The sequence below is a fragment of the Sturnira hondurensis genome, unplaced genomic scaffold (assembly GCF_014824575.4).
Source record: "Sturnira hondurensis isolate 20B ecotype Veracruz unplaced genomic scaffold, ASM1482457v3 Scaffold0016462, whole genome shotgun sequence".
NCBI classification, from domain to species: domain Eukaryota; kingdom Metazoa; phylum Chordata; class Mammalia; order Chiroptera; family Phyllostomidae; genus Sturnira; species Sturnira hondurensis.
In genome coordinates this window covers 8422137-8448055 of record NW_028089093.1, presented here as the reverse complement: position 1 = coordinate 8448055, position 25919 = coordinate 8422137, and the positions used below count along the sequence as shown (strand labels likewise).

Below are 25919 nucleotides of genomic sequence, written 5' to 3'. Positions count from 1 at the left end.
TACCAAGGTTAGGAAGGTGGTTTCTGAGGCCTGAAGGAAGAAGAAAAATGTCCCGCGCCTGTTCATTTGCACCTGCGGGCACCCAGGGAGGTTCTCTGAGTTTTCCTGGTGGCAAACCAGTGACATTGACGCTGACATGGTCAAATCAGATTCCTAAGGGGGAGAAGGTCAACGGGGAATTGAAGAGTAGAAATTTTTCCCGCCTAACTTCCATTTTGTTTTGTTGGTTTCGAAGAAACTGTAAGCAAAAAATGGAAACAGCTCCTTGGAGAACAGCAGTTGTGGCCAGAAGCAACAGTAAGCATGTGGATAACTGGCCTTCAGCAGAACGTGAGAGAGCAGCAGGCTGGGGTAAGAAAGTACAGCTATTCTTTAGGGACAGAAACGTGATAAGAAAATAACTTTGTTTAAAGTTTTAATACAGTTGGGATGAATTTTAAAAATGAGCTAGCACATTCACTTGCTACATTTAGAGAGGCTGTGATGATGAAGCCATATTTTACCTTCATTTAGACTTTTTCATTCATTTTTCAATATTATCAAGTCCTATTTTGTGAGAAAACTATTCATTTATAATTCTGCCCTGAATTAATTGAAAAAAAACGTTTCTTTATCTTAAACGGGTTTAATGTTATTAGGAGCTTGAAATATTCACTTAAATTATTCTTGCATGTATTCCAACTCCCTTTCACCCAATCAACATTGACCTTTAATTCAAAGAATTTGTAATGAGAAGATATATAGTCACAAAGGCCTCATTATTATGGATGAAAGTGCAGGAAAAAATCTTCAGTGGCTGTGAACTTTTGTAGCTTTATTTCCTAGAAATAGGAACATAGGATAAACAAAGCATAAACATGAAATATGAGTGACTGTAAAACATTTGTGGTTATTTGTTGAAATATCTTTAGTAAATCTTTAACTTAAGAAGTATCCTAAAAATATCCCAACAACAAAGCTCACACTTTCAAAGCAAAGCATTAAAAAGTACATGAAAAATTAGAGTGTTGTTCCCCTAAAACTAATATCATGTAATATATATTGTGTAACATGGATGTTAGTATATTGTAGGCTCTTTGGGTATGGTAGGTATTAACTTACACCTGGAACTGATAATACAAATCTGGTGCAGAATGAAAAATTCTAAAAAAGAAAAAAAAAAGGCAACAGAACTGAGAAGGCAAATTATAAGGGAAATCCTAAAGTTACTGTAGGTGTTATCAACTTAAGGAGAATAATGCAACAATACATCATATGTAACTGATGAAACACAGTCAACTATTATTTTTCCTTTTGGGCACAATAATATATAGTATACAGAAAATATGTCCTGGATTTTTATTCAACCAGTCACCAAACCTACCAATTTAGTGGCAAGTGCCTCGTTTCTCTGGATGAATTGAAAAGTGTGGGCAAGTAATGTTAGCAATTCATTTACTAAACATGCATTGTTTCAACAAACTTTCTAAAACTTGTAAAGTCTTGTATACTTAAAAGGTTGTAAAGTCTTGTATACTTAAAACTACTTTAAATATGATGTTAGCAAATGTGGCTAAACATGTAGAAATATTATCCCTAATATATAAATTTATATGCCACCAAAATAAATTATGTTAATACCAAATGACTTTTTAATTTCTTAAATTTTAATTGTTGTTCAAGTATAGTTTTCTGTCTTTTACTCCCATCTCAGCCCGCCCACCCAGCCCTGTCCACCTCCCTCCCATCCCCTTCCCCCCTAGTTTTTGTCCATATGCCCTTATACCTGTTCCTACAAACCCTTTCCCTTTTCCAAATGACTTTTGAAGAGTAAGTCTAATTAATAGATAATTTCCTTTTGATTGGTTTCTGAACATACAGAAAATAGCTCAATAAAGAGCTCATTTTACTCCTTGTTTCACATAGAATCATTATAAGTTATTAATATTTTATTAGTAAATTAAAAGTTTAAAAAAGTATTCATTAACTTGTGTTTCATCTAGCAAATAATCTTCATTCTTTTATTCAGTTTTACAGTAAGTTTTTATTCCATATCAACTTAATTTAAGGTGAAATAAAACCTGTATCTAAAGTAAAGAAATTATAAGAAAGTCTGTGATTTGTGGGCAATTTTTTTTTCTTTGAGAGCCTTGTTAGCTTTATGAGTTTTGTCACAAAATCAAGTTTTTTTCTTACCATGAAAGTGCATGTTAATGAGCAGGTATTAAATGTTAAGCGTGAGCAGTGATTAACAAAGAAACAAAGAAGGAGCAATGTTCTAAAGATGGTCATCTTTTTTGCTGGAGTCTTGCCCCATCCTATCCGCAGTGAACATGTGTGGTCAGAAAATACCACATTAATGCATTCTTTCCCTGTCAGAGTAAGCTACACGGAGCTTGCCAAATTCCAACTCAGGTAGCTCCATTTTTCCGGCCTAAATTCCTGCTGCTCTTTCAATTGGGTAAATTATTTCTACTTCCTCTCCATTAAAGAGCTGCTGGCTGACATAGGTTATCAGGTTTCCACCCCAGTGGCTGCTGCATTTCCACAGTGAATGAATGATCTCTCAAAGGTACTTTGGGATGAAAGCTAGCGGATAAATGTGAAGAATTATATTTTTATTTCTTCTCTTTGGAGGAATTATTCTATAACTTCTGTGTTTAGCTTGGAGGGCCCTTATGATTTGATTTCTTTTCTGAATAAGCGAAACAGCCACCCAGATGGCAAGCACTTCGCATTTCAGCAGAGTGTAATTCGATTTGGAAGTTCAATGAAACTCACTTGGAAATATCCCTCCAGTAATATTTGCCCTCTTAAAAAATTCAGTTTTACATTTCTAGCTTCATGCATAAACAAGCTCCAGGGAGCCTGAGTAGTGAGTGGCAGGCAGGATGGCAAAAGAAACTACTTTCAACAATTTAAGTAAATTGTTAAAAATAAATGATGCCCTAATCTTTTTAGAATTTCACTATAAAGTTACTGTGTAATTTCTGACTTTCAACATTACTTGTACTACCCCCAAATTTGTTTTGTTTGTTCGCTTATTCAGAAACCCTAGTGGGTGTTCCATTCAGTCAATATTTATAGGAGGCCTTTTCTGCCCAAGAAAAGGGTAAAAGAAAGGTGATAAGAAAGTCTCTTTCAGACATATTCCAATTTTAAATATTTGCAGCTAAAAATCAATAAAGCATTAGGAAAACATGAGCCCGTCAAATGCATGCATATTATGCTGCCAATATGCTGCCAAGCTATAAGAATTTCTAATAGTTTTGAATCTGGCATTCTCATTCCTAAGGTTTTTGGTTCCTCCAAAGTCTAAATAGACTTAGACAACACTATTCCCGTATTAAAAACCTCCCTTCCTTAATATTCTGTCTTTACACACACACTCACTCACACACCCACGGAAACTCAATATATCTTAAAAAATATTTTCTTTACCATTTTATATTCCTGAAAATATTACATCTTTGTATCCGAGCCCCTGAAGAACTTAATTACTATGTGAAGTTCTCATGTTGTGAAGCTGAAGTAAATAAAATGTTCCCTATTAATTAAAGCTAACAAGATTTTGCTCTACAAATGTACATATCTGTAGAGTGGGGGAGTGTAGGAAGTGAGATGGGAAGCTCATCAGAACCAACTGTCTGAAATAAGTTCGGTGAGCACGTAGTCTCGAGACTGTACGGCAACATCCACATCAGCTCAAAATCAAGGATAAGATATTGCGATGAAGCATCAATGGCGAGTTTTAAGTTTTACCCTTGATTTAATATAGGAAGTCTCTCCAGGTGGTTTACACACCCTCATTTTCTGTAAACAGGCTGGCCTGGTGCTACGTGTTGCAAACTAAAGAGAAATTTGTACATCACGCTATTCCTCTATCAGGGCCTCCCACCACTGAGAACACAGGATGACTCCTGATAGCACCTGTGATAAGTGTCAGGGATCACCCTCTTCAATTTACACTTGGAAACTCATCCATCCGGCTGTACCATCAAAGGGGCAGGGCCCTTTAACAAACGTGCTGCTTTAAACCCCAGACAGTGTGAAAGAGAAGAAAAAGTATTTTGCTCTGACTTAAGTAAGGTTCTTGGGTACTTCATCTGATTAAACTGAATCAAACTGAAATCTGCAGAACATGGCAGCTTATTCTCTTATTCTCATGTGGACATTTAGTGGTCATTTGAGCTGATTGGCTTCTATCGGTTATAATCTAGGTTACCAGAGATTTACATAAATAACTTTGAAGTTTTCGATTAGGATGACTATCTCTTGAATTCTACTGATACGGAGAAAGATACCAAGAAGAGAATATTAAAAGCTCCCTTAAAACCATAGAATGACTAAAATATAAAAAGGTGATGTATGCTAAAATAGTTTAGTGTCTCTAGCTAAATTTTTATAAAATTTCATATAATTGAATTTTTGACAATAAGTGGTACAATACAAAATGCCTTATATCAGGTGTTAAGTGACAAATTGTGTTTTCAGAATGAGACACACATACTCAGTAACAATTGCACTAACTTTATAGTCAAATTGGCTCAAGAGAGCATGGCTTGAAACTTCGTATCATTGCTCGCAGCACAGACAGATATGATAAAGGAACATATATAAAGAAACACCAAAGGAATAATATAACTGAAGTTTCAAAACCAGTATGACCACCAGCTGATGAGGGCAGCGGCAATAATTACCAATTAACGTTGAAATGAAGGAGGAGTTGGGATCAAAAGGACACCGGCCCCTTCCTCTCTCAGTCCTGTGCGATTCCAGGTGAAACAGAGGATCCTTGAAAGAAAACCAAAAATACCATTACGTAGGTACCAACTTTAATTATTGACAAAACAGGCACTCTAAATAAGGCACTGAGTAGTAACATCAAGTTATGTAGGAACAAACTGGGTTTTATACATAAATGCATGGGGTTTGCAGGCCCACATGGATTTTCTCACTTCTCCTAAAAAGCATGCAGGTGATGAAATGAAGGAAATTAGCAGCTTTTATCACTTGATCTAACAGTATTAGTTATTCTGAGATGTGTCAGTTAAATGTTCCAAAGAAATAAAAACCTGCTAAAAAAAATAAAGGTTACTAAAAAGAAGATTCAGTGATAAACATGGAAATGGAATTTTGTTCCACAAGATCATTATTGATTTTTTGAAATAGTCTGTAAAAAAATAATAAAAGTTCCATCAACAATCTGAAATATTTATTTCCAATCATTTTTATTTTTCATGGCATATTCTTTGTATAAATATCTAATATTTAATAAGTTAGAAATTACTGTATAATTACTTAAATATACATGTATACATAAATGTCATACTATGAGCAACATTTCAGTCTGGCCTTACACAAATGGTACACTTAAATAAATATTTCCATGAAAAATTACTACTTTAGCTGTGGCTGGCATAGTGGATTGAGCGCGGGCCTGTGAACCACACCATCTTGGTTTGATTCCCAGTCAGGGCACATGCCTAGGTTGCGGGCCAGTTCCCAGTAGGGGACTCACGAGAGGCAACCATATATTGATACTTCTCTCCTTCTCTCCTTCCCTTCCCCTCTAAAGATAAATAAATAAAATTAAAAAAATTACTACTTTATTAGTTTTTATTGCAAGCACATAACCACGAAAATTTTCTTGGAGTGTTCTCAGATTTCAAAATTTTCATTAGCATACAATGTACAAATAATCTCCATTCATTACGCTATAAATGACTTATATAAAAGAAAGTTGCCTTGGAAAAGTGACAAAATTTAATATTGAAAGTCTTAAAGAAAAAATTACAGATGACTTGAAAAACACAAGGGTTGGAGAACCTACCCCCATGCAGTTGAAAATATGCATATAACAACAGTCAGCCCTCTGTACCCACGGACTCCTGACTACAGATCAAAATGACAGTTGATGCTTGATTTAAAAAAATTACATGTATACTTGGGCCCGTGCAGTCCAAGCCTAGGTTGTTCAAGGGTCAATTGCACTTTGTAATAGAATATTGCTGATGCTGCCCACCATGGCATATATGAGTAGCCCTGCCCATCCATGAATCCTGAACCTATAAAAATTCTTGGAGTCCTGAGTAACCTCTGGGAATTACATGCACTTCCCTAGAAATTGATCTTGATTCTCCTAGCCACTCCAATTACTCCCCTTTATCTTTTCTGGTCCTATGTTGTCATTCTTCCTTGGCACACTTCCCTTTCTCTTTATGATATCTTAAAATCACCATTTTGATGCTCCTTTTCCAAAACGCTTCTGGGAAATGCAGAGTTCACCTGTCCCCATAACCCTCCACTTGTATCCTTAGGCTAGAACTATAGCCTACAGAACAAATACATCCTCCTGATGCAGAATGTGACTGAACTGATATTTTAAGCCCAAAAATGTGTTACCTATTTAGATTCTTTACAGAAATTGGTAAAAAGTAAGGATCTCAATAAATCATTTGAGACACTTTTGTGTTCACTTTCCATGGATAAAAAGTTTGCAATGACACGACAAGAAAAAGTTTGTTCAAGTGAATTATAACTGCTGGTCTGCCCTGCTAACACCCATGCGGAAGGGGTTTCGTCTAAATTCACAAAGTCCATAATCATGGCTATTGCTTGCCCTTTTAGTCACTGTCACTCACAAAATTTTGGAAAAATAGGTAAGTTATGCATATTATATGTTTTTATATTAGTCAAAAGTCCAAATGTTTGGATATAAAGCTGTTGAAGAGAGATACTGAACTGCTTTTTTTTAAAATTTTTTTTGGCGGGGGAGTGGGTATTTACTTTTCACTGTACACTCTTGTACAGTTTGATATTTTCCTTTTCTTCTAATTTTTAGTTTATTTTTTAATTGACATATAACAATGGGTTCAGGTGTAAAACATCATGATTCAATATATGTTACGAAATGATCAGTGCAATAAGGCTAGTTAACATTCATCAGCATGCGTAGTAACAAAACATTTTTTTCTGTGATGGTTACTTTTAAAATCTGCTCTCTTAGTAGAACTGCTTTATTAAATTAAAACTTTCTATAGCTTCAAAATTCTGTGATAATTAACATTTTATCACTAATGACTGATAAAGTTAATTCCTCTAATGGATAACAGTAGATACCTTACACCCTAAAATCAAAATCGCACAAGAAAAATAAGCACAGTGCTTGTTTATTCAAGTACAACACATTTATTTAAATTTAAACCGTCAAGTGGGTGAAATAGTAAATGCAAACTGTAAGAATTCTAAGATGAAGAACATCTCCTATTTTGAAGAACTATGCAGTTTGATAAATAAATCAAGTCACAATTTCTTAGCAAAGTCACAGGTTTTTATAAATATGAAGCCTAAGCTAGGATGCTGAGGCTGTGCGGATTTGTGAATTTCAGCACATGTCTGAAGGAGCAGTCCCACACATTGGTCTCTTCAACTTGGGAGGAAATGGATTGAATCAACAGGAAACTGTATTCATGACGCCTATCACCCTAGCATTTTGACAACCATAAGTGAAACCCAGAATAATCCTGGGTGTTTTAGTTATGTATGAGTCACAATTCTGTGTAATATGAAAACGATAAGTCTGAGTCTGTAAAAAGACACACTTTTTTATGAAGCCTCATCTTTGATGCTGAGAATACACAGCATTAAATATTGAATACTTACGCATCCTCAGAGATCTATGCCTCAGGTCCAGACTTAGGTGCACTGTAATGGAACCTTTTCCACCCACCTCCAGAGACTTCAAGTCTCTATTTCTCATTTATTTAATTAATGGCTAAAACTATCTCAAAAATAGTTATTTAAAATAACAAATTAAATTTCTGCCTGATTTTTATATGACTACGAAAAAACATATTTAAGTAGATTTTATTTTAAAAATAAATGTTCTCCACATATATGTACATATATAAATCATGAGGTACATTTTAAATATCTCATAAATTTTATTTGTCAATTATACCTCAATAATGCTAAAACTGCATGTGTTCTACAGTTTCCAATTTTTCAGCCCAGTAATGATTTTTAAAAGATGAACTATTGGAACATTCCTGCTTTAGCAAAGCACCATTATCTTTCTGAACAAAGAGAAGAAAGGTCTAAATCATCAGAGGGCACAGTCAGCTCATCCGTACAGAACGCGTGCTAATAACAAACACTCCTGGAGTCAAGTAATGCAAAGATAGAAACATCGTTGAAGCCATTTTTGAAGGCCACAAGGTGGATGTGAGCCCTGGTGAAGATGAGTTTGACATTCCTGCCCTAGATGTTCCAGAAGGAATGTGGCTCTGTTGAATACCTTAATTTTAGCCCGCTGAGAATCATTTCAGACTTCTTACCTACAGAACGATGAAATGTTTTAAAAAATTATATTGTTTTCAGCTACTATATTTGTGTTAATTTGTTACAATGGCCATAGAAAACTAGTAAAACTCCTGAGGACACTGCTTCCTGACTAAATCTTTTTAAATGATGGCTCCCTTTTCACCCACACTCTACACTCTGCAAAGAAATACTAATACAATTGAGGCTCCCCCATCTACATTCCAAACTATAATACCATCAACCATTATATCAATACTCAAGCCATCAATCTATGCAATCTTTCCAGTTTGTTGCTGTCATTCGCTGACAACTATACCATTCATCTTCACTGGGTCCTTCCACATGCTAAATCCACGCTTACGTGGAAAAGTTTCAACATCCATGTGCCCACTGTCCACAATCTAGCCCCATGGCTCCTATTTTCTCAGTGGCAAGGACCTTCAGGGCCACACTGCATTTCAGTCACAACACCAAGGCCATCCTGGAGACCTCATCATTCAGTGCAACTGCTCAAGTGTGGAATAATAAGCTTGAATGATCTGTTCTTTCCCCACAGCCTCTCTCGCTTCAGCTTATCTACACAACTATGCATAACACTATAAATATTGTTTGACCTCATGCAAATTTCCAGAGTTGGGACCCTTGTATTTTTTTTCAAATTACAGAAGTCTCTTCCTCTTCTCCCCCTTAGTCAGCCCTCAATTCCTTTGTTCCTTGTTCTCCCATCCATGTGTGTGCCTTTTCCATTCTTAAACCTAGGATACTGGGAACTGTTAGAGAAAATCATTCCAAAAGTATAAAACAATAACTAGCAATCTGCCCTCCAAGTTGGCAAGACATTTTTATGTTTCATGGTCTGTGTCATTATATAATTCCTCTGGGCAGCCATTTACTAAAGCACCCAAACATGTGACCTCCCTGGACACTCAGCAGACAACCTCACACCTTATGTTTCATGGAGAAAATAGGTCTAGGTAATTTATGCAATTATTTTTTTAAAAAATCTGTGTTTCCTGTATGTCAGGGCCTCATCCTGGAACTGGAAATACTGTTGTAAACAAAACAAAATCGCAACCCCCCTTTTTTACTATTCTTATAAAATTACTCCAAACAGAATTTTCTTTCCCTTATTTTGTTTAGCAATATTCAATATGTTTTTGCTTGCCCCTCAGCATTTATTTGATTCACATCTTTACTGCTTATCACCTTAATTTTTAAATATATTTTATTGATTATGCTATTACAGTTGTCCCATTTCCCTCCCTTCATTCCCCTCTACCCTGCACACCCTGTCCCACCCACATTCACCCCTTTAGTTCACGTCCATGTGTCTTAAGTTCTTTAGCTTTTATATTTCCCATACTATTCTTGCCCCCCCCGTCTATCTTCTACCTACCATCTATGCTACTTATTCTCTGTACCTTCTCCCCCCTTTTCCTCCCACTCCCCTGTTGCTATCCCTCCATGTTATCTCTATTTCTGTGGTTCCATTCCTGTTTCAGTTGTTTGCTTAGTTTGTTGTTGCTTTAGGTGTGGTTGTTAATAATTGTGAGTTTTCTATTATTTTACTATACATGTTTTTTAATCTTCTTTTCCTCAGATAACTCCCTTTAACATTTCATAAAATAAGGGATTGGTGATGATGACCTCTAACTTGACCTTATCTGAGAAGCACTTTATCTGTCCTTCCATTCTAAATGAAAGCTTTGCTGGATAGAGCAATCTTGGCTGTAGGTCTTTGGATTTCATGACTTGGAATACTTCTTTCCAGCCCCTTCTTGCCTGTAAGGTCTCTTTTGAGAAATCCACTGACAGTCTGATGGGAACTCCTTTGTAGGTGACTGTCTCCTTATCTCTTGCTGCTTCTAGGATTCTCTCCTTCACTTTAATCTTAGCTAATGTAATTATGATGTGCCTTGGTGTGTTCCTTCTTGGGTCCAACTTCTTTGGGACTCTCTGAGCTTCCTGGACTTCCTGGAAGTCTATTTCCTTTGCCAGATTGGGGAAGTTCTCCTTTAGTATTTGATCAAATAAGTTTTCCACTTGTTGCTCTTCCCCTTCCCCTTCTGGTACCCCTATAATTCGGATGTTGGAACATTTAAAGATATCCTGGAAGTTCCTAAGCCTCTCCTCATTTTTTTGAAATCTTGTTTCTTCCTTCTTTTCTACTTGGTTGTTTCTTTCTTCCTTCTAGTCCACTCCACTGATTTGAATTCCAGTTTTCTTCCCATCACTATTGGTTCCCTGTGCATTTTCCTTAATTTCACTTAGCATAGCCTTCATTTTTTCATCTAATTTGTGACCAAATTCAACCAATTCTGTGAGAATCTTGATCACCAAGATTTGAAGTTCTAAAACAACTTAAGTTCACCAGTTGTTCTAAAACAACACAAGTTCACCAGTGCTTTGAACTGTGCATCTGATAGGTTAGCTATCTCCTGGTCGCTTAGTTGTATTTATTCTGGAGCTTTGATCTGTTCTTCTGTTTGAGCCATACTTTTTTTGTCTGTTCCCACCTGTTATGTATGAGGGAGCGGAGCCTTAGGTCTTCACCAGGGCAGGGCAACTCAGTAGCTGGGTTGCGATGCTGTATGTCGGGGTGGAGTTAGAGAGGTACCGATGGTGCTTGCTCCACTCTCTGTTGGACCTAGGTCCCTTCTGCCACTCCCCTCAAGTAAACTGGACCTTCCTGGTGCTGATTCCTGTGTGGGTGGGTTTGTGTGAGTTCTAGGACCCTGTGGGTTTCTCCATTGAACTCTCCTGTGAGGCTGGGACTCTCTCCCTGTGCCTCAACCCCCTCAGGTGTTTCCAATCTGTGTTTTAAGGCTTTATTTCCTGGCGCTGGGACCCTGGGTTGGGCAGTCTGTCTCGCTCCCCATCCCTCCCCAGTTATCTTTGCTGGAATGTGAGACCCCTGCCCAGTCAGCCAGCCCCCTTGCACACGCAGTGCCTTGCTTCAGAATCGCTGCTTCTCTGGGTTTGCCCATTGCTACCCTGTGCCCAAGGTCTACCAGCTGCTGCCTGCACACCCAGGGTCTGCCCTCTGCTGCCTTGCAAGCTTGGTATCACTGCTTCCCGAGCTGCGACCCCTCCTCCCTTGGCCGCCAGACTCCGCCCCACCTACTGGTCTGGATGAATGTGTCTATTTCAGCTCCTTGGCTATCTGACTTCCATACAGTTCAATTTTCTGTCAGTTCTGGTTGTTATTTTGTTTCTAGATTTTGTTGCCCTTATTTTGGTTGTGTGAGGAGGCACAGTGTGTCTACCCACACCTCTATCCTGGCTGGAAATCTCACCTTAATTTTAACACCAGTTTCCCGGACAGTCTCCTTGGTCCAACCATAATTCTCCACACTGCGGCCAGAGTTCTTTCTGAAATGTGAATTTGCTCCTATCATTTCCCTGCTTAAAATCTTTCATTGATTTCCAATAGCCTTCACAGAACAAATTCTAAAGTCTCTAGAATTTTATGTAAAAGAATTTAAACACAGGACTTCTTTATCTCTAAGAGGCTACCCTGAGTGTCTGTGTATCAGCTATTCTGAACTACGTGAAGATTTCTGAACATCTCTTACTTGGGCCCATTATTGTGTTTAGAATAATAATGATCATATAACATTAAAAATTCATCACAGACTTTGTCACCAGCAGGAGTCATTACAGGACCCCTTTGCTGGGCCTACTATTGCTTCCTCACATTTTTTTATCTCCATGTGGCACCACATGGATCTCCTTTTGTATCATTTGCTTTCCTGTATTATAATTGCCTGTTTGTTTGCTGTCTTCCCTCCTGGCTGGTGGGCTTTCCTTGAGGAAACCGCCCATGTGCCACTTTGATTGCCTGTGTCAAATAAAATACCTGCCACGGAAATGCATTGCTGTTTATGTCATTTGAATAAATACTACTTTTACAGAAACAAATTGTTTTCTTATCTCTTTTCTTGCAGGGCCCTTGCCTATTTTCTTATAGTTCTAAAACAACTCACAAAACAGAGTTGTGCCTAGGTATTTTGATTTGAACTAGGAAATGTGTACAAATTTTTTATGCTGTGATACGTTGTATATGCTTTCTTAGGACTGCTTATACAGCAACATCATGGTTCAATATTTTTCTAGATCCTGATTGTCATTGTAAAACATTAAATTGCTATAACAACTAAGGGAAGAATAGGTATGTCCCTAATTTCCCTAGCTATTCGATGAAGGTAATATGGTTTTATATATACTTTTATAATTTATGATGGACTCTTGCCAGGATTAATAAATTAAAGTTTATGATGATTATAACATAATTTAATATCTCATGGTAATCATTAAAAATAAAATATTGAGGAATTATAAGGATGATTTATTTTATCCTCTAAGACCTTATTAATGACATTATGTAATTAAAGTAATATAGAGATGAGACAGGGAGGTACAATCATTTGTTGGTTAAGGTTTTCCTTTTCCCATGGGACTGATTGTTGGTTTTTTTTTTTTTTTTAGGAGAAAAAGGTATTCTATGAAACTTCATTACTGAATTGAGACTAAAGACTGAGTTCTTACTTTTTTTCCCAAACAACTTAACTTGTTAGTAGCCTTCAGTAATTTAATTGAGCTTTAGTTGCATAATTTTAGAACAGAGGATTTCTTTACCTTGTTAAACTACGTGTGACAGAAAGATATGCTGATTCAATTCATCTTAATTTCTCAGGGTTCAATATATTATTTTTGCAACTCTATACAATTGAGGTGTGAAGATTGTTAAAAACTAGTACAAAGAAAGAACATTTACCATACTGAGTAGTACTGATACCATGATGAAAAGCAGGCAAATTCCAAACTTTTATTGCTTTACTTTGTGTAAATCAAGATAACTTCAAAATTAACTACGAACTTAAGAAGAAAGTTTCTCACATTATTTTGAGAGTTCAATGTAGTCTTAAATGCAGTATATAATTTAGCATAGAATCCAATAAAATACTAAAAAGCAAGTAATATAATTTTCTTCCATGAAGTGGAATTCAGCAACCAAACCAACCAGAAAACTTGAGGCATGATGACATTGTCAATGACCCCAAAGCAATCAAGTTTATGGTTCAAGTAATGTGTAATACTGGTGTTAACCCTACTGAGAATGTTGGTCACGACTTACACTGGCTTTCTATTATCTATGTTTTAACAGCTGGAATTTCTGCCTGAGTAACATGGCTTAAATTTACAAGGCATGGCTAGCATTGACCGCGTGGGCTGCGCTTTTTGTTTCAGTGTGATGTGAAGCTTTTCAATAGATCCTCCTGTGCTTGAGAGAAAGCAGGACACGTAGGTTACAAATGTGGATTGATGCATGTGCTTTTCAGAAAGAAAGACTAAATGGTATATCTTCCCAGGAGACTTTTCCCCTTCAGGCCCTGAGGAAGCCTTCAGAACTCAGCAAGCCTACCGTAAGCTATTTTCAGTAGGTGTGAGTCCTGCATATCAGGTGTTAAATATACGGTGGCAATTAAAATGAGAGTGTCCCATATGAAACATGTCTAAAGTAAATTAGAATATTACAAATGCTGCAAGACAAAACAAAAAAATCATCTATTAGGTTAGCTATTTCTAATGGTTAGAGAAAAAGAAAAACACAGAAGGCTCAGACACCTATGTCGGTCAACAATGAACACCAAACAAAGATGCAGTTTTGGTATATAAATGTCTCAAACAAGTAAGTATAATATGCAGTTTAATTCTTTACCAAATAGCTATTTAATAGTCTGTAACACAAATTAATTTTGAATATGATTTGCTTTTTTACCATTTTTTTTTCTTTTTTCTGACAAGCAATAGAAACATTTATTTAAAAACATATTTGAAACATTTCTCAAAGACTGAATAAACAAACAGAAAAAAACACAAAAAAGAAATAAAGTTGTTAGTAAATATTTTAACTTTAAGGCTAACAGTTTTGCATTTTAATTGCTTTTGTTTTCACATTTTTGCTAAAAATTATACATTATGTTTCTATAATACTTTAAAATTTAGAAAGCATTCTTGCATACATAATCTTATTTCATCCTGAAAGTAAGCCTGGGAAGTAAGAGATCCTAATATTGTCACATGGATCATTTTGTTTATAGAGTTGAGGAATCAGAAGCAGGGTGAGGTTTTGCAAATCTCAGTCTTGCAGCTTCATACGTATTTACAGTTTTGCTGTCCAATATCCCCTTGTAAATGAAGAAGAGTGTGTGGGTTTGTGTTGCTGGGAATGGTTGATGGTCTTTTACTGAGGTATTTAATGTATAATCTAGGTTAAAAATGTATAAGATTAAAACAATATATTTTATTTCATTATTTATTTACTACATATGTTCTGGAGTTTTTTCCTTTAATTTTACTGAAAGAGCATATGGACACTAGCAAACATTCTTCTAAAAGCATTGACTACATTTGAGTAAAATTCTAAATATTATTCTGCTGAATTACAAGTAAATGTTTACTTAAATCTATATTTGAAGGCAAAATAATCTTTCCCTCTCCTGTGTGTATCCTTTAATTATTACTTCAGGATTCCATTCTCCTCCTCACCCTACGAGCTTTAACCTTATGCCAGTGTTCTCTTCAGTTCCACACCGACAGCTCTGTCTAGCAGATAATTCAGTCCTCGGTGTACTAAGAGTATCAGAAGCGAGTACTTTCCGAACTTTAATAACGATGTTGTCCTGAAGCCTGCTTTCACTAGAAAGAGCATCATCAATGCTGCCTACCTCTTCCTCACCATCTTCTCAAGTATAATCGTGTCATTCTCGGAGTGCAAAAACCTTTGGTGCTTCCTTGTGGTTACTGAATAATCTCTAACCTTTATGGTTTGACCCCAGGCTTGATCTCTCTTGATTCCCACCATCCAATCAAAACTCAACAGCACAATCTAACTGACTCTCTTTCAAAGTTCTATGTATGGTAACACCCACAACTCTTTGATTACATTTGCCCTTTGGGAAAAGGAAATTGAACCTTCCTTTGCTCTATAACACTAACTCCTACTTAATGGGAAAATGATATTGAAAAATGACTTTAATGATATTCTCCAAGACTTCCCCAGGCAAAACTTCTCTCATGGATTACACTGTGTATCTTTTGTGGCATTACTCTGACTGCATTGTGATGCTGTATTTATGGCTCATCCAACAAACAATTAAGAAGCCTACTATGTTCCAAGTATTTAGCCAATATTGAATGTAAGAAGCATAATGCATACTACACATTTTAAACCCCATAAAAATTAAGCAAAGTAGCCTCTCTAATTGTCAATTTAACAAATAGCAAAGGCAAAATGAACAGATGACTGTAAGTAATAAATAATATAGCAAGCTAACTTTTTCATAAATAAATCTATTAACTATATTTCAATTTCTAGTAACCATATTTTAATGGTTGAATCACATTAGAAAATACATCATTTCAGTGGCAGAAATAAAATTAGGTCTCTGATACTATTTTCTCGTAACCTAGGACAAAAGACAAAGAATAAGAAAGAGAATGATAATAGGAATAGTAATTAGATTTAGAATAAGAGTCAAGATGTTTTACAAAGATAGTTAATCCACAATAGAGATAAGAAAGGTTCTGACTTGTTATTTCTGAAGTCCTGTAACCTCTTTCAACCTCAATTTCATTACCTAGAATAACAAAGAAATAATTTTTCTGTGTTGTTATCTCCTGTGACTACTGTGAGAATAAGAGAAAAAATGAAGATTGAAAAACTATAAGAACTAATACATAAAATAACCTTATATGAAAAAAAAAACTGATCTCTTATGAATCCAAGGGTTTATTCAAACCCAATGGTGCACAATGAATTTCATTCAGAATTTTGTTTTTGTTTTTGTTTTTGTTGTCCTACAGTTAACTTTAAAATCTTGTTCTATATTATAAGAAGTCAACGTTGTGTAAGAACAAACATTAATACAGATAGAATTTAAAAAAACTGTGGATAAATGATGGATTATTCAATAAATGGTATTTGGACAATAGGACTGCCATTTGTAAAAAAATATAGTTTGATCACTACCTCGTGTCTTATAGCTCTATAATCAAATTCCGGATTGAACAACAATTTAAACATAAGAAACAGGATTATACAAGGAATATAAAAAGCTATAAAAATTTTGTATATAATCTTGGGTATGGAAAAAGTCCCTTTAAAATAAGACACAAAATCCAGAAGACATAAAAGAAAGATTGATAAGTAACATCAAAACAATTTAAAGAAAAATACTATAAGGAAAAATACCACAAAAATTTTTCATTCAAATAAAAAAACAAAGGCTTTCTTTTTTCTTACTATACAATGAACTCATACACATTAGTAAAGGACCAAAGATAAAAATTTTAAATTATCTGGAGCCATAGATGTACACAGGGGGCTTGGAACATTTTTTTATTCTCAAAATCAAAGAAAGCTATGAAAACTATTAGGGTTATATCGCAAAGACTTAGATGTCAACTTGAAGAAGTATCTTCTGTCCAAGAATGAAGTAATGTTTTCATCAATAACTGAAAGGGATTAAAATAATCCTAAACAACCCTAAAAATATGAGCAGCTGAATGCTGGCAATATTAGTTGGAAACTTCTTGTAAACTATGTTAGAAAATGTCATATTATAATAAATACCTAGTCTGAGATTAAGAAATTGGTATTTTAATGATTTGAAAGATGAGAAAACTCAGCCTTCTTATAATTAGAGCATACATACTGACATGATTCATTTACCTTATTATCATCTATGTTTGATTTTGTAAAAATTCAAGTTTAATGTGAGAGAAAATTAATCACATATATCTACTCAACCCTTTCCTGGAGTACCTAGTTATCCCAACTTTGAATTTACAACTCATATTGAGACTAGAACAGCATTTTATAACAAATTTACTCAAGTTGCTTACTTGGAATCTCTTTGCATAAAAAATTATACACTATTCAAAGCAGAATTCTATGTAAAAAGGCTGACAAAAATAAAGCTTTGCAATAATTGGCATCATGGTCTAGATTTTATAGTTTCGGTTCCTGCTTAATAAAATGCTAAGAATTTTAGTGAATATAACCATGGCTGTTTTTTAACAGTTATGAACATGCTGTCCTGTACAGCTATTTTACATTGACTTTTGTAGAAGAAAATACACATTTGTTCAGTGTAAACTTCAGTATCAGTAAATACTTGTTCAGTGCGCTGCATGGTAAAATAACTGGCTGAGCGTATCCAACCAGCAGTTGGATTGAGCTGTGTCTGTTTCTTAGATAAAATATAAGGTATAGATATAGTTTATAGATGTATATATAATAATCTCTATATAAAATAAAAGTAAGTATTTATATATTTTAACTTGCAAAATATTAAATAGAATGTATTAATGTCAAATTATGTTATTAATTTAATATTGATTTAATATTACATAGAAATATGCCAGAGATATTCATGAATAAATGTTTATGTATATTTTCAAAAATTTAAATGAAGAATGGAAGTAATTTAAACATTTACACATGACAAGAAATGAACCATCCAGACTCAAGTCAGCTATACCATCTAGATTTCTCTTCTGCACTGATTTTCCTGCCCACCTTCTCTGAGTTGACTATTCTCACTGTTATTTTGACCACACACAATGAAGCAAGAGTGAACATTCTTTCTGGAGGACAAAGATGCATTCTGTAAAACTATGAATATCTACTTTTCATGGGAAGGAAGTCATAGCCCCTTTTTAAATATGCAGACAGCCCTCAGAGCGATTCTTCATTTCTGAGACCCTGTTCCCTTTCACTTGGACACATTTGAAAACTCCTCAATTCTATGAGTGTTCCTGCCACGGACTGAGTCATACACGATCACAAAGGATCACAGTCCTGAGGGAGGAAAAAAGGAATTGCTGGTAAAAAGCAAAATAAGCCCCCATCAGCATGTCTGGTAAGAATCGGACAGCTGCAATGGAAAGGACACTTCTGTAACAGGCGATTTGCCATCCCGCCCTGGCTGGAACCACACAGCTCTTGGAGTAACTAGTATCAACAGGAAATTTCAGGAAGCAGGGGGAACATGCGAAGTCTTTCATGGTTATCAGAGGAGTCTAGGCCATGGATTCCCGGCTTTTTCTCATGGCAAGAGGAAATACATACACTTATAGGAAAACATATTCACATTGTTGTATTCTATATAGTTAGAGGTGAGTATTCCAAAATTATTTTTAAAGCCAATAATAATGACACCCGTTCTGGTTTTTTTTTTTTTTTTATTGCCAGGCCACAGTCTAATCTGCCAGGCACCTGAAATGGGAAGCCCCGCTCCATAACCTAGTCCTGAGCACAAGACTGTATGTTCCACCTTTCTCTTTGCATCTCCCTTCTCACTTTATGAAAACACACAAATTAGCTTATTATACAAAAGTTAAAAAGGGATGTGAGCATGTTCTTTGCCTGTTTTTTTGTAAGATTATTCAGGAAGCTCATGCCAGTAGACATATAGTAAATTGGAAATAAAATTACGAGAAAATCAGCCTGCTTTACTGGGACCGCATGACCAAAGATGACAGAATATAGAATAAACATGGTACCTAATGTAACTTCCATAGGTCGTCATTTCAGTGTGCACTTTAATTCAACGTACACTTCGGTACTGTGTGAACAGAGCTGTGTTAGGTGCTGCAAATGTAGTAACAATTCATTTCTGCAGAGCACTTTACAAGCTTCAAAACACTTTTACCTAAGTGCTGTTTATAGCTTATCATAAATCTTTAAGATACATATTTATAGTGATCTTCCAAAGAACATCACAGGAGAGGAATTGTATCTTCTGGGCTCTAGATAAGGAAATATATATAGTATAATGAGTACCTCAATGAAAAAGTCTTATAAGGAGGCACAAATAGGAGAATAGGAAACTGGTACCTAATTCTAGTTCTTGGGGAAGAGTGGTGTGGACTGAGGGACACAGTGGTGACATCTGGGTTTTTTTCCTTAACAGTTGATATTAGGAACCCTGTGTCTCAGGTATTATGCTAACAACATTGCTTATTTACTTACTGTTAATACAACCTTTAAGACAAATAATTTCATCCTCATCTTACAGATCAAGTTTCTGAAGCTCCTTGATACTAAATTTATCCAAATCCACATGGCTAGTAACAGGAAGATCTAATTCCAGTCTCTTACCCACTCTCCTACAATAGGGTATTTTAGATGCAGAACAAAACATTTCATTCAAGGCTTAGATGAAGGGCTGGGTAAAAAAAGGAGTGAATAGCTCTGACTGACTGTAACCAAACTTGCGCAGGGAAGTTTAATAAGTGGGAGGGAGAGAAGACTGAGAAAGAACGTTAGAGCCAGACTGTGAAGGACACCAGCTTTCTGAGATAAGGCGCTTGGACTTCCTTCACTTGATGTGCCGGAGGAAATCGTGAATGTTTTTAAAAGACTCATTGTTTAGCACAGTTAATTGGACAGCAGAAAGACAGCTGGATTGAAGAGCAAGTGAAAATTGTAAGGCAGCTAATGGCGATAATCAGGGAAAATAATGGTTCTGGCAGAAGGAAGGGAGAATGGAATGGATTGGAAAGATAATTTTAAGATACAGCTGAAAGAATTTTGCCCCTGATTCAATTTACAGAGAAGTTGGGTTGATAAATCCAAGGTTGAGGTTTTAAGCATGGGTGTAAAGGGAAAGAGTAATATCTTTTAACTGTGATAAGGAGCACAGTAAAAAGGAATGAAAGAATAGGTGGTTAAAGAAACATGATAAATTTCATATTAAGAATGTGTTTGACTAATAAATTTGGACACTTTTTAAATGACACAGAATACTAGAAATACAATATAGGTTATCAAAAATATATATTAGAACCAGGAATTCAGATTTGTGAATGAACGTGTGAGAGCAATTGTTGATGCCAACAGCGAAGTTAAAGAAATAAGATGCTGACAGTGATGCTGCTGCTGGTGCTGCTACTGGCTGACAATTACATATCTGTTATTCACCGAGCATTCCTCCATGTGCTTTACTGATATGAAGCCAATCCTCACTGCACTCCTGTGCAGGAAGTACCAGTATGAGCTCTACACTATAGAGGACATCGAGGTGGAGGGAGGAGTGACTTACTCTAAATTACTCAGCCAGTAGGAGACTGGGATTAAGTCTACAGGTGTGGAATTATTATGGATAGATAAGAAAATAAATATAGATATGTAGCTATATATATCTGAGCCACATATTTGCATGGGTCGTTCCAGAGTGAAGGAGAGAGAGGTCTGAAAGACACAATCCAAAGTATTGGCAGTGATTTAGTCTGAGGAAGGGACTGAGATTGGAAAACATTAAAGAAACTGTCTGTCTGTCTGTCTGTCTCCGTATTGTGAATGCCTTATAAAGAGGAAGGCAATGCCTTGTGTGACTACGATGGCTGAAACAATGTCATTACTTACATAGTAAATCTGTATATCATTATAACCACTGTTGAAGCTATGTTATATTTCCTTCCAGTCCATATAATGTTTTTAGCATCTTATTGCATAGAGCTTATGTTGAGTTTTACTTGGGTGTCAACTATTACATTCTTTTCCCATTTCTTTAATAAATATGTTTTAAGTTCCAGTGCTGTGATATTTTAGCTGCAGAAACGTTTCTTTAGCCCTGATGCTTGCTGATGTTTAAGTCGATGTCACTACAGTGAAGACCTATCCACCACCCTGGTTTTATCTTAAGTGAGGTAAGCATTCTCCATGGAACTATCTCCGTGTCCTCTTGATTCCTGTTACTTTTGTCCTCTCACATATGTAGCTGATGTAAATTTTATGTTCTCCAACCGGGGACTTGGTCACCTGTGGAGAAAGAAATGGGAGTCCTACAGAAAGTTCTCAGAGGAAAACACCAGCAATGGAGGGTTTGTCTGCTAACCCTCATTTTCTTCCTTCCTATGTTGGCCAAAGCTGCAGCATTGGCAGGCAGGGTTTTTGTATGTTTCTGTTTGGTTTATTGTCTTTTTGCATTCAACATTTTTTAGGCCAGCCTCTATATTGTGTACACAATGGGTTGTCACCTAGCCTGTTTCCAGATGTTTCTGGCAAGGTGCTGAGAGTTTGCCAGGAACTTTTCTGCTTCCCACAGGGAGGAACTGCTTTATCAACACTACTATGTGATCCTAAGCACCCTCCTCCATCAGAGCTAATTGTCCTGGGAATTTCTAGCATACAGTAGCCCTTTCCTCCTTGGAAAGGATCAGCATAAATGGATCTAAGTTTTCCCTTTGGTAAAATCCCTTTAGTAATTTCAACAGAAAATCAACAAGTAGGTGGCTTTTAAGAGGTAGAGGGAATAGTTTTATTATCTATGTCTGGATCCAATCAAGAGACAAAATACCATAAAGCGAGTTATACAGGGGTCACTAACATAAACAAATAGTAAGTGCTCACAGCAGAGCAAGTACAAAGATGAATCAGGAGCTGAGGAAGAACAAACTGGGAGGGTGGCTCAAATCTCATTGAACCACCTCATTGCAGGAACTTGGAATTGGTGAGAACTCCGTCCGCGGACCCCTGTCTGCAGTATGGTGCCATGGGTGGGGTGGCTCATGGGATGGCCAGCCGCAGGGCCCCTGCCTGTGCATGGGGAGAGGAGAGGGTGCAAGGGAGCAGCAAACTGCACTGTCTGGGGATACGTACACCCCCACACAGCTCTCAGGCTGCGGGGCTGTCACCAACTAAACTGAAAGCTGCGCCAGATGCTAGAGGAGCTTGGTGCAGCAGGCACCTCACCCTGGAGAAAACCACAGGGCTGGGTGGTAAAGAAAGAGTGCGCTCTCCAAAAGCCTGGTGAGCTAGGTCCACCGAGGAGAATGGCCTCTTCCCTCCGGAGTGCCTCTCATTGGCATCTACTGGCGCCAGATAAGAGACCATTACATCCCCAGAATCCCTTCTTTCTTGTCATATAACATGACCTATTCACAGAGAATGATATCACATCACTTTTATCATATTTTATTGAGTAAGAGCAAGTTAGAAGTCCGACCCACTCAAAAGAAAGGGGTTATATGAGATGTGGATTCTGGGGCTCAACTTAGAATTTGACCTTACAAGCTGCAATGTTCATAGTCACCCCAAAATGGAAGTGACCCAAATGTCCCTCAAAAAGTGAATGAATAAGCAAACTGCAATATGACCTGTTATGAAAAACTCCTCAGCAATGAAAGGGAATAAACTACTAATAGGCACACCCCTTGATGCATCTCAAATGCTTTACGCTGAGGGATAGAAGCCAATGTCAAAGTTTGCCTACCGTGATATTCCATTTAAATGACATTATCTAAATTATAAAATTATTGGAGCATGTAACAGGTCAGTGGTTGCCAAGGGCTGAGGAGGGGCTCAGAAAGCTTGACTGCAATTCCTAGTAGTAATGGTAGTTACCAGAATATATGCATGTGTTAAAATTCACAAGGTAAAATTAGAGTACATTTATATAATAAAAGTGAATTATATATGGATATAAAATTAAATGATACTTCAAAATAAACAAACAAAAATTTATACATTTTTATGTTTCTATCAGACATCCACAAATGACTAAATACATTTAAAATATTTGCAGTTTTCATAGACTAAAGTGAACTGTATTTTATTTTCCATATATTTGATTATATATTTGCTCATTATATCTTTTTAGTGAATTATTTCAATGACAACTATTAGGATTATGTTGGACCATAAGAAACAGAGATAGAAGTGGCAATCTCTTTCCTAGAGACACTCCAGCATACACACAAAAACCATAATTCATAATTTAAAAAATTTTAAGTGCAATGAAAATGCAAAGGAAAAGTAATTAACTTCACCAGGTGGAGGCTGAGATAAGCACACAGAGGAGGGATGTACGAGCTTGGTCTTGAAAAATGAGTTTGGATTTTTCAAGCAGAGCCCACCAATCTCTTAAAATAAGGGGAGGCAGGAAGGTGGTCTAAGTCCTTCCTGTTCCTCCTGTCCTGAGATTCTCCCTCTTTTGTCAGCCTGAATTTTCTGAGTTTTATTATTTTCAAAAAATTGTTCCTTTACAATGTCTCTAGAAAATTATTTTATGGATTTTCAGTAGGTAGAAGAAATATACACATAGAGTTCTGGATAGAGGTCACAACTAGGGATATGTTTTCTGAGTCAGCTAGTAGATAATAGAGAAAGCCACGTGGACTGACGAGGAAATCAAGGAAAGCAAGCACTGTAGGAAAATGCATACCAAGGATAGGATTTCTGCAACAAAAAATTGAAAGGGTTGAAAAGGAAAACGATTCAGAACTTTAAAACTATGATGAAATACTAAAATAAAAAGTAAAGAGGAAAGCTACAATACAAAAAACATAAATACCATCAAACTACAGAGAAATATCATAAGACGAGGAGTTAAAGAGATAACAATTTGGCAACTGGAAAGTCATAAGCAGTAGTACGGGAGCAGTTTTAGCAAAGTGATAGATATATGATGGGAAGCTGAGGAGTGGAGAATGCCGATGACGCTTGCCAGGAATTGATAGGAAATTCTAGAGTTAGCAAAATTAGGAAATAAGCTTGTGGGCCAAATAGCGGTGAGGCTAAATTTTTGTGTGTTTTGTAATTTTCATTTTAGAAAGAAGTCTAAACATTTTGGTGGACTAAAAGGCAAGTGAATAAAGAAGAAAAATATTTGGCAGGTTAAAGTAATGAAAGAGGAAAGAGACGTGATAAAAGGTATAGATGGAATCTTTGTGTCTTCGTCTGAGACAAAGAAAAGGTAGCATTAAATACATTTAGAAGTAGAAAGAGGAGAGGTTATGGGTTTTTACTTTATGGCCTCCATTTGATTTTTATTAATAGAAAAATATGTCAAATGCTGAGAGTTAAGAACTAGGAAGTCAACACTGGATACTTAATATGAAAGAAAAAGTTAACATGGAGTGTACATGACTACGCCTCAATCACTAGGGCATTGGCTTCCCCAGATATCTTATCTCATAACATCCATACAGCTTTGGCAAGCTTTGTATTAAAACAGAGACTAAAGTTCACAGATGAGGAAGCTGAAGTCCAAAGACATTAAGTACTGACCCAAAGTCACACAGGCAGTGGGTAGCCGAACCCAGATTTGAAATTTTCAAAGCCTGTATTCTTTTCAGTGCATTATTTTATCCCCTACCCCACCTCCACAATGTTCCTGACTTGGAACATTCAAGGAGAGTTAATAAAAGACTAAAAATACGACTGACTACACTGTGAGTGGGCTCATCTGAATAACAATGGTGAGAACCAACATCCTCTCATTGTCTCTAACAATATTCATCAGCTGAGCAGCAGCAGTGGAAAAAGCGAAAGCTTCAAATGAACCAGGGTTAGTAAACGGTAAATGTGAATGCATAAAGAAAAAAGCAGTTTGTGGTGGTGTTTTGTGAGTCACTGCAGTGAGGCCTCTACTGTATCAAGCCAGGAATAAAATCTGGAGGGATTGGAGAATTGACAGAATAGGAACATGTCTACAGACAGCTGTGGATGAAGATCAAGTTTAAAGGACAGAGTGGAAGACCGGAAGACATGGATTTGTGCAGAGGATGCCTCTGTAGATACAATTATTACCATCATAATGAAATTATTCATGTGGCACTTCATAGTTTACAAAATGCCTTAATATGAGTACATGACTGCATTCAGGAGAGAAGCACTGCTGAATGGAAAGAACTGGCCTTGGACCATGAAGCCCAAGTGTGGCCATTACTGCACAGCTTTAAGAAGCAACTTACCTTCTTTTCACTTTTCTCATTTGTTAGATAAAAGCAATAATTCCTCCCTTGTGGGCAGTTATGAGAATCAAAGTAAATGACTAATATCACCTGGCCCATGGAATATACTTGATACAGAGTATTATATTTATTAAGGTTCTTATTGAGATGACTTAATTCTTACAGTAAGACATATTCACTGATAGCAAATTTTAGATTTAGAAGATGCCATTGCCTCATTTTACAAATGAAAAAAAACCGGGAGATCAGAGAGAAGAGCACACTTCCCTGAGGAGGTTGAGTGAGGATAAGGCTACGACTAGTTAATTTTGTTCCAGGAAAAAAAAAAAACCTGAATCTATATATTGATCAATCTATACAAACTACCCAAATCTGACATATGGTTCATATATGAGAATATGGGAAGACACAGAAAACCACATTTAACATTTTAATATTAGAAGAAGAAAAGCAATTGTTGGAGAAAAAGAAAGGTTAACACAGAAGTTTCCTTATTCCAAATACAAAAAGGAAAAGTTATTTAAGAGGAAGAGAAAACCCGGGGGAACTGCGCTCTGCAATGGCACTGAAGGGGCAGCGTAGAAAATGCTGATGAAAACCGCGCAGTTGGTTTAAAGGGGCTGGGGGAGGACACAGCACCGAAGCGCCCTGCCAAATGATACTGCTCCCCATCACCAGGATAAAGGGACTCCATCCTGTTTGAGTCTGTTATATTCCTTCTCTTCATTTTTTTGCAGGAAACTCATGGTGATAAATAGCACATCAAGAATCCTGTGTACCTACTGAACTTTTCTACCCTCTTTCTTACCTTTCTCTGTCCAAATTATCTATACAATGGCTCAAAATAA

General features: G+C 36.4%; 1 protein-coding gene across 1 annotated transcript in view; it reads right to left on the bottom strand.

Moving 5' to 3' along the window:
* The window catches only part of SEMA3E (semaphorin 3E), a 256905-nt gene that overhangs the window by 47055 nt on the left and 183931 nt on the right, over positions 1–25919 (bottom strand). Inside the window, exon 5 of the mRNA XM_037066143.1 lies at positions 4680–4773. Coding sequence (XP_036922038.1) covers positions 4680–4773 — 94 coding nt within the window. The remainder of the gene's footprint in view (positions 1–4679; positions 4774–25919) is intronic.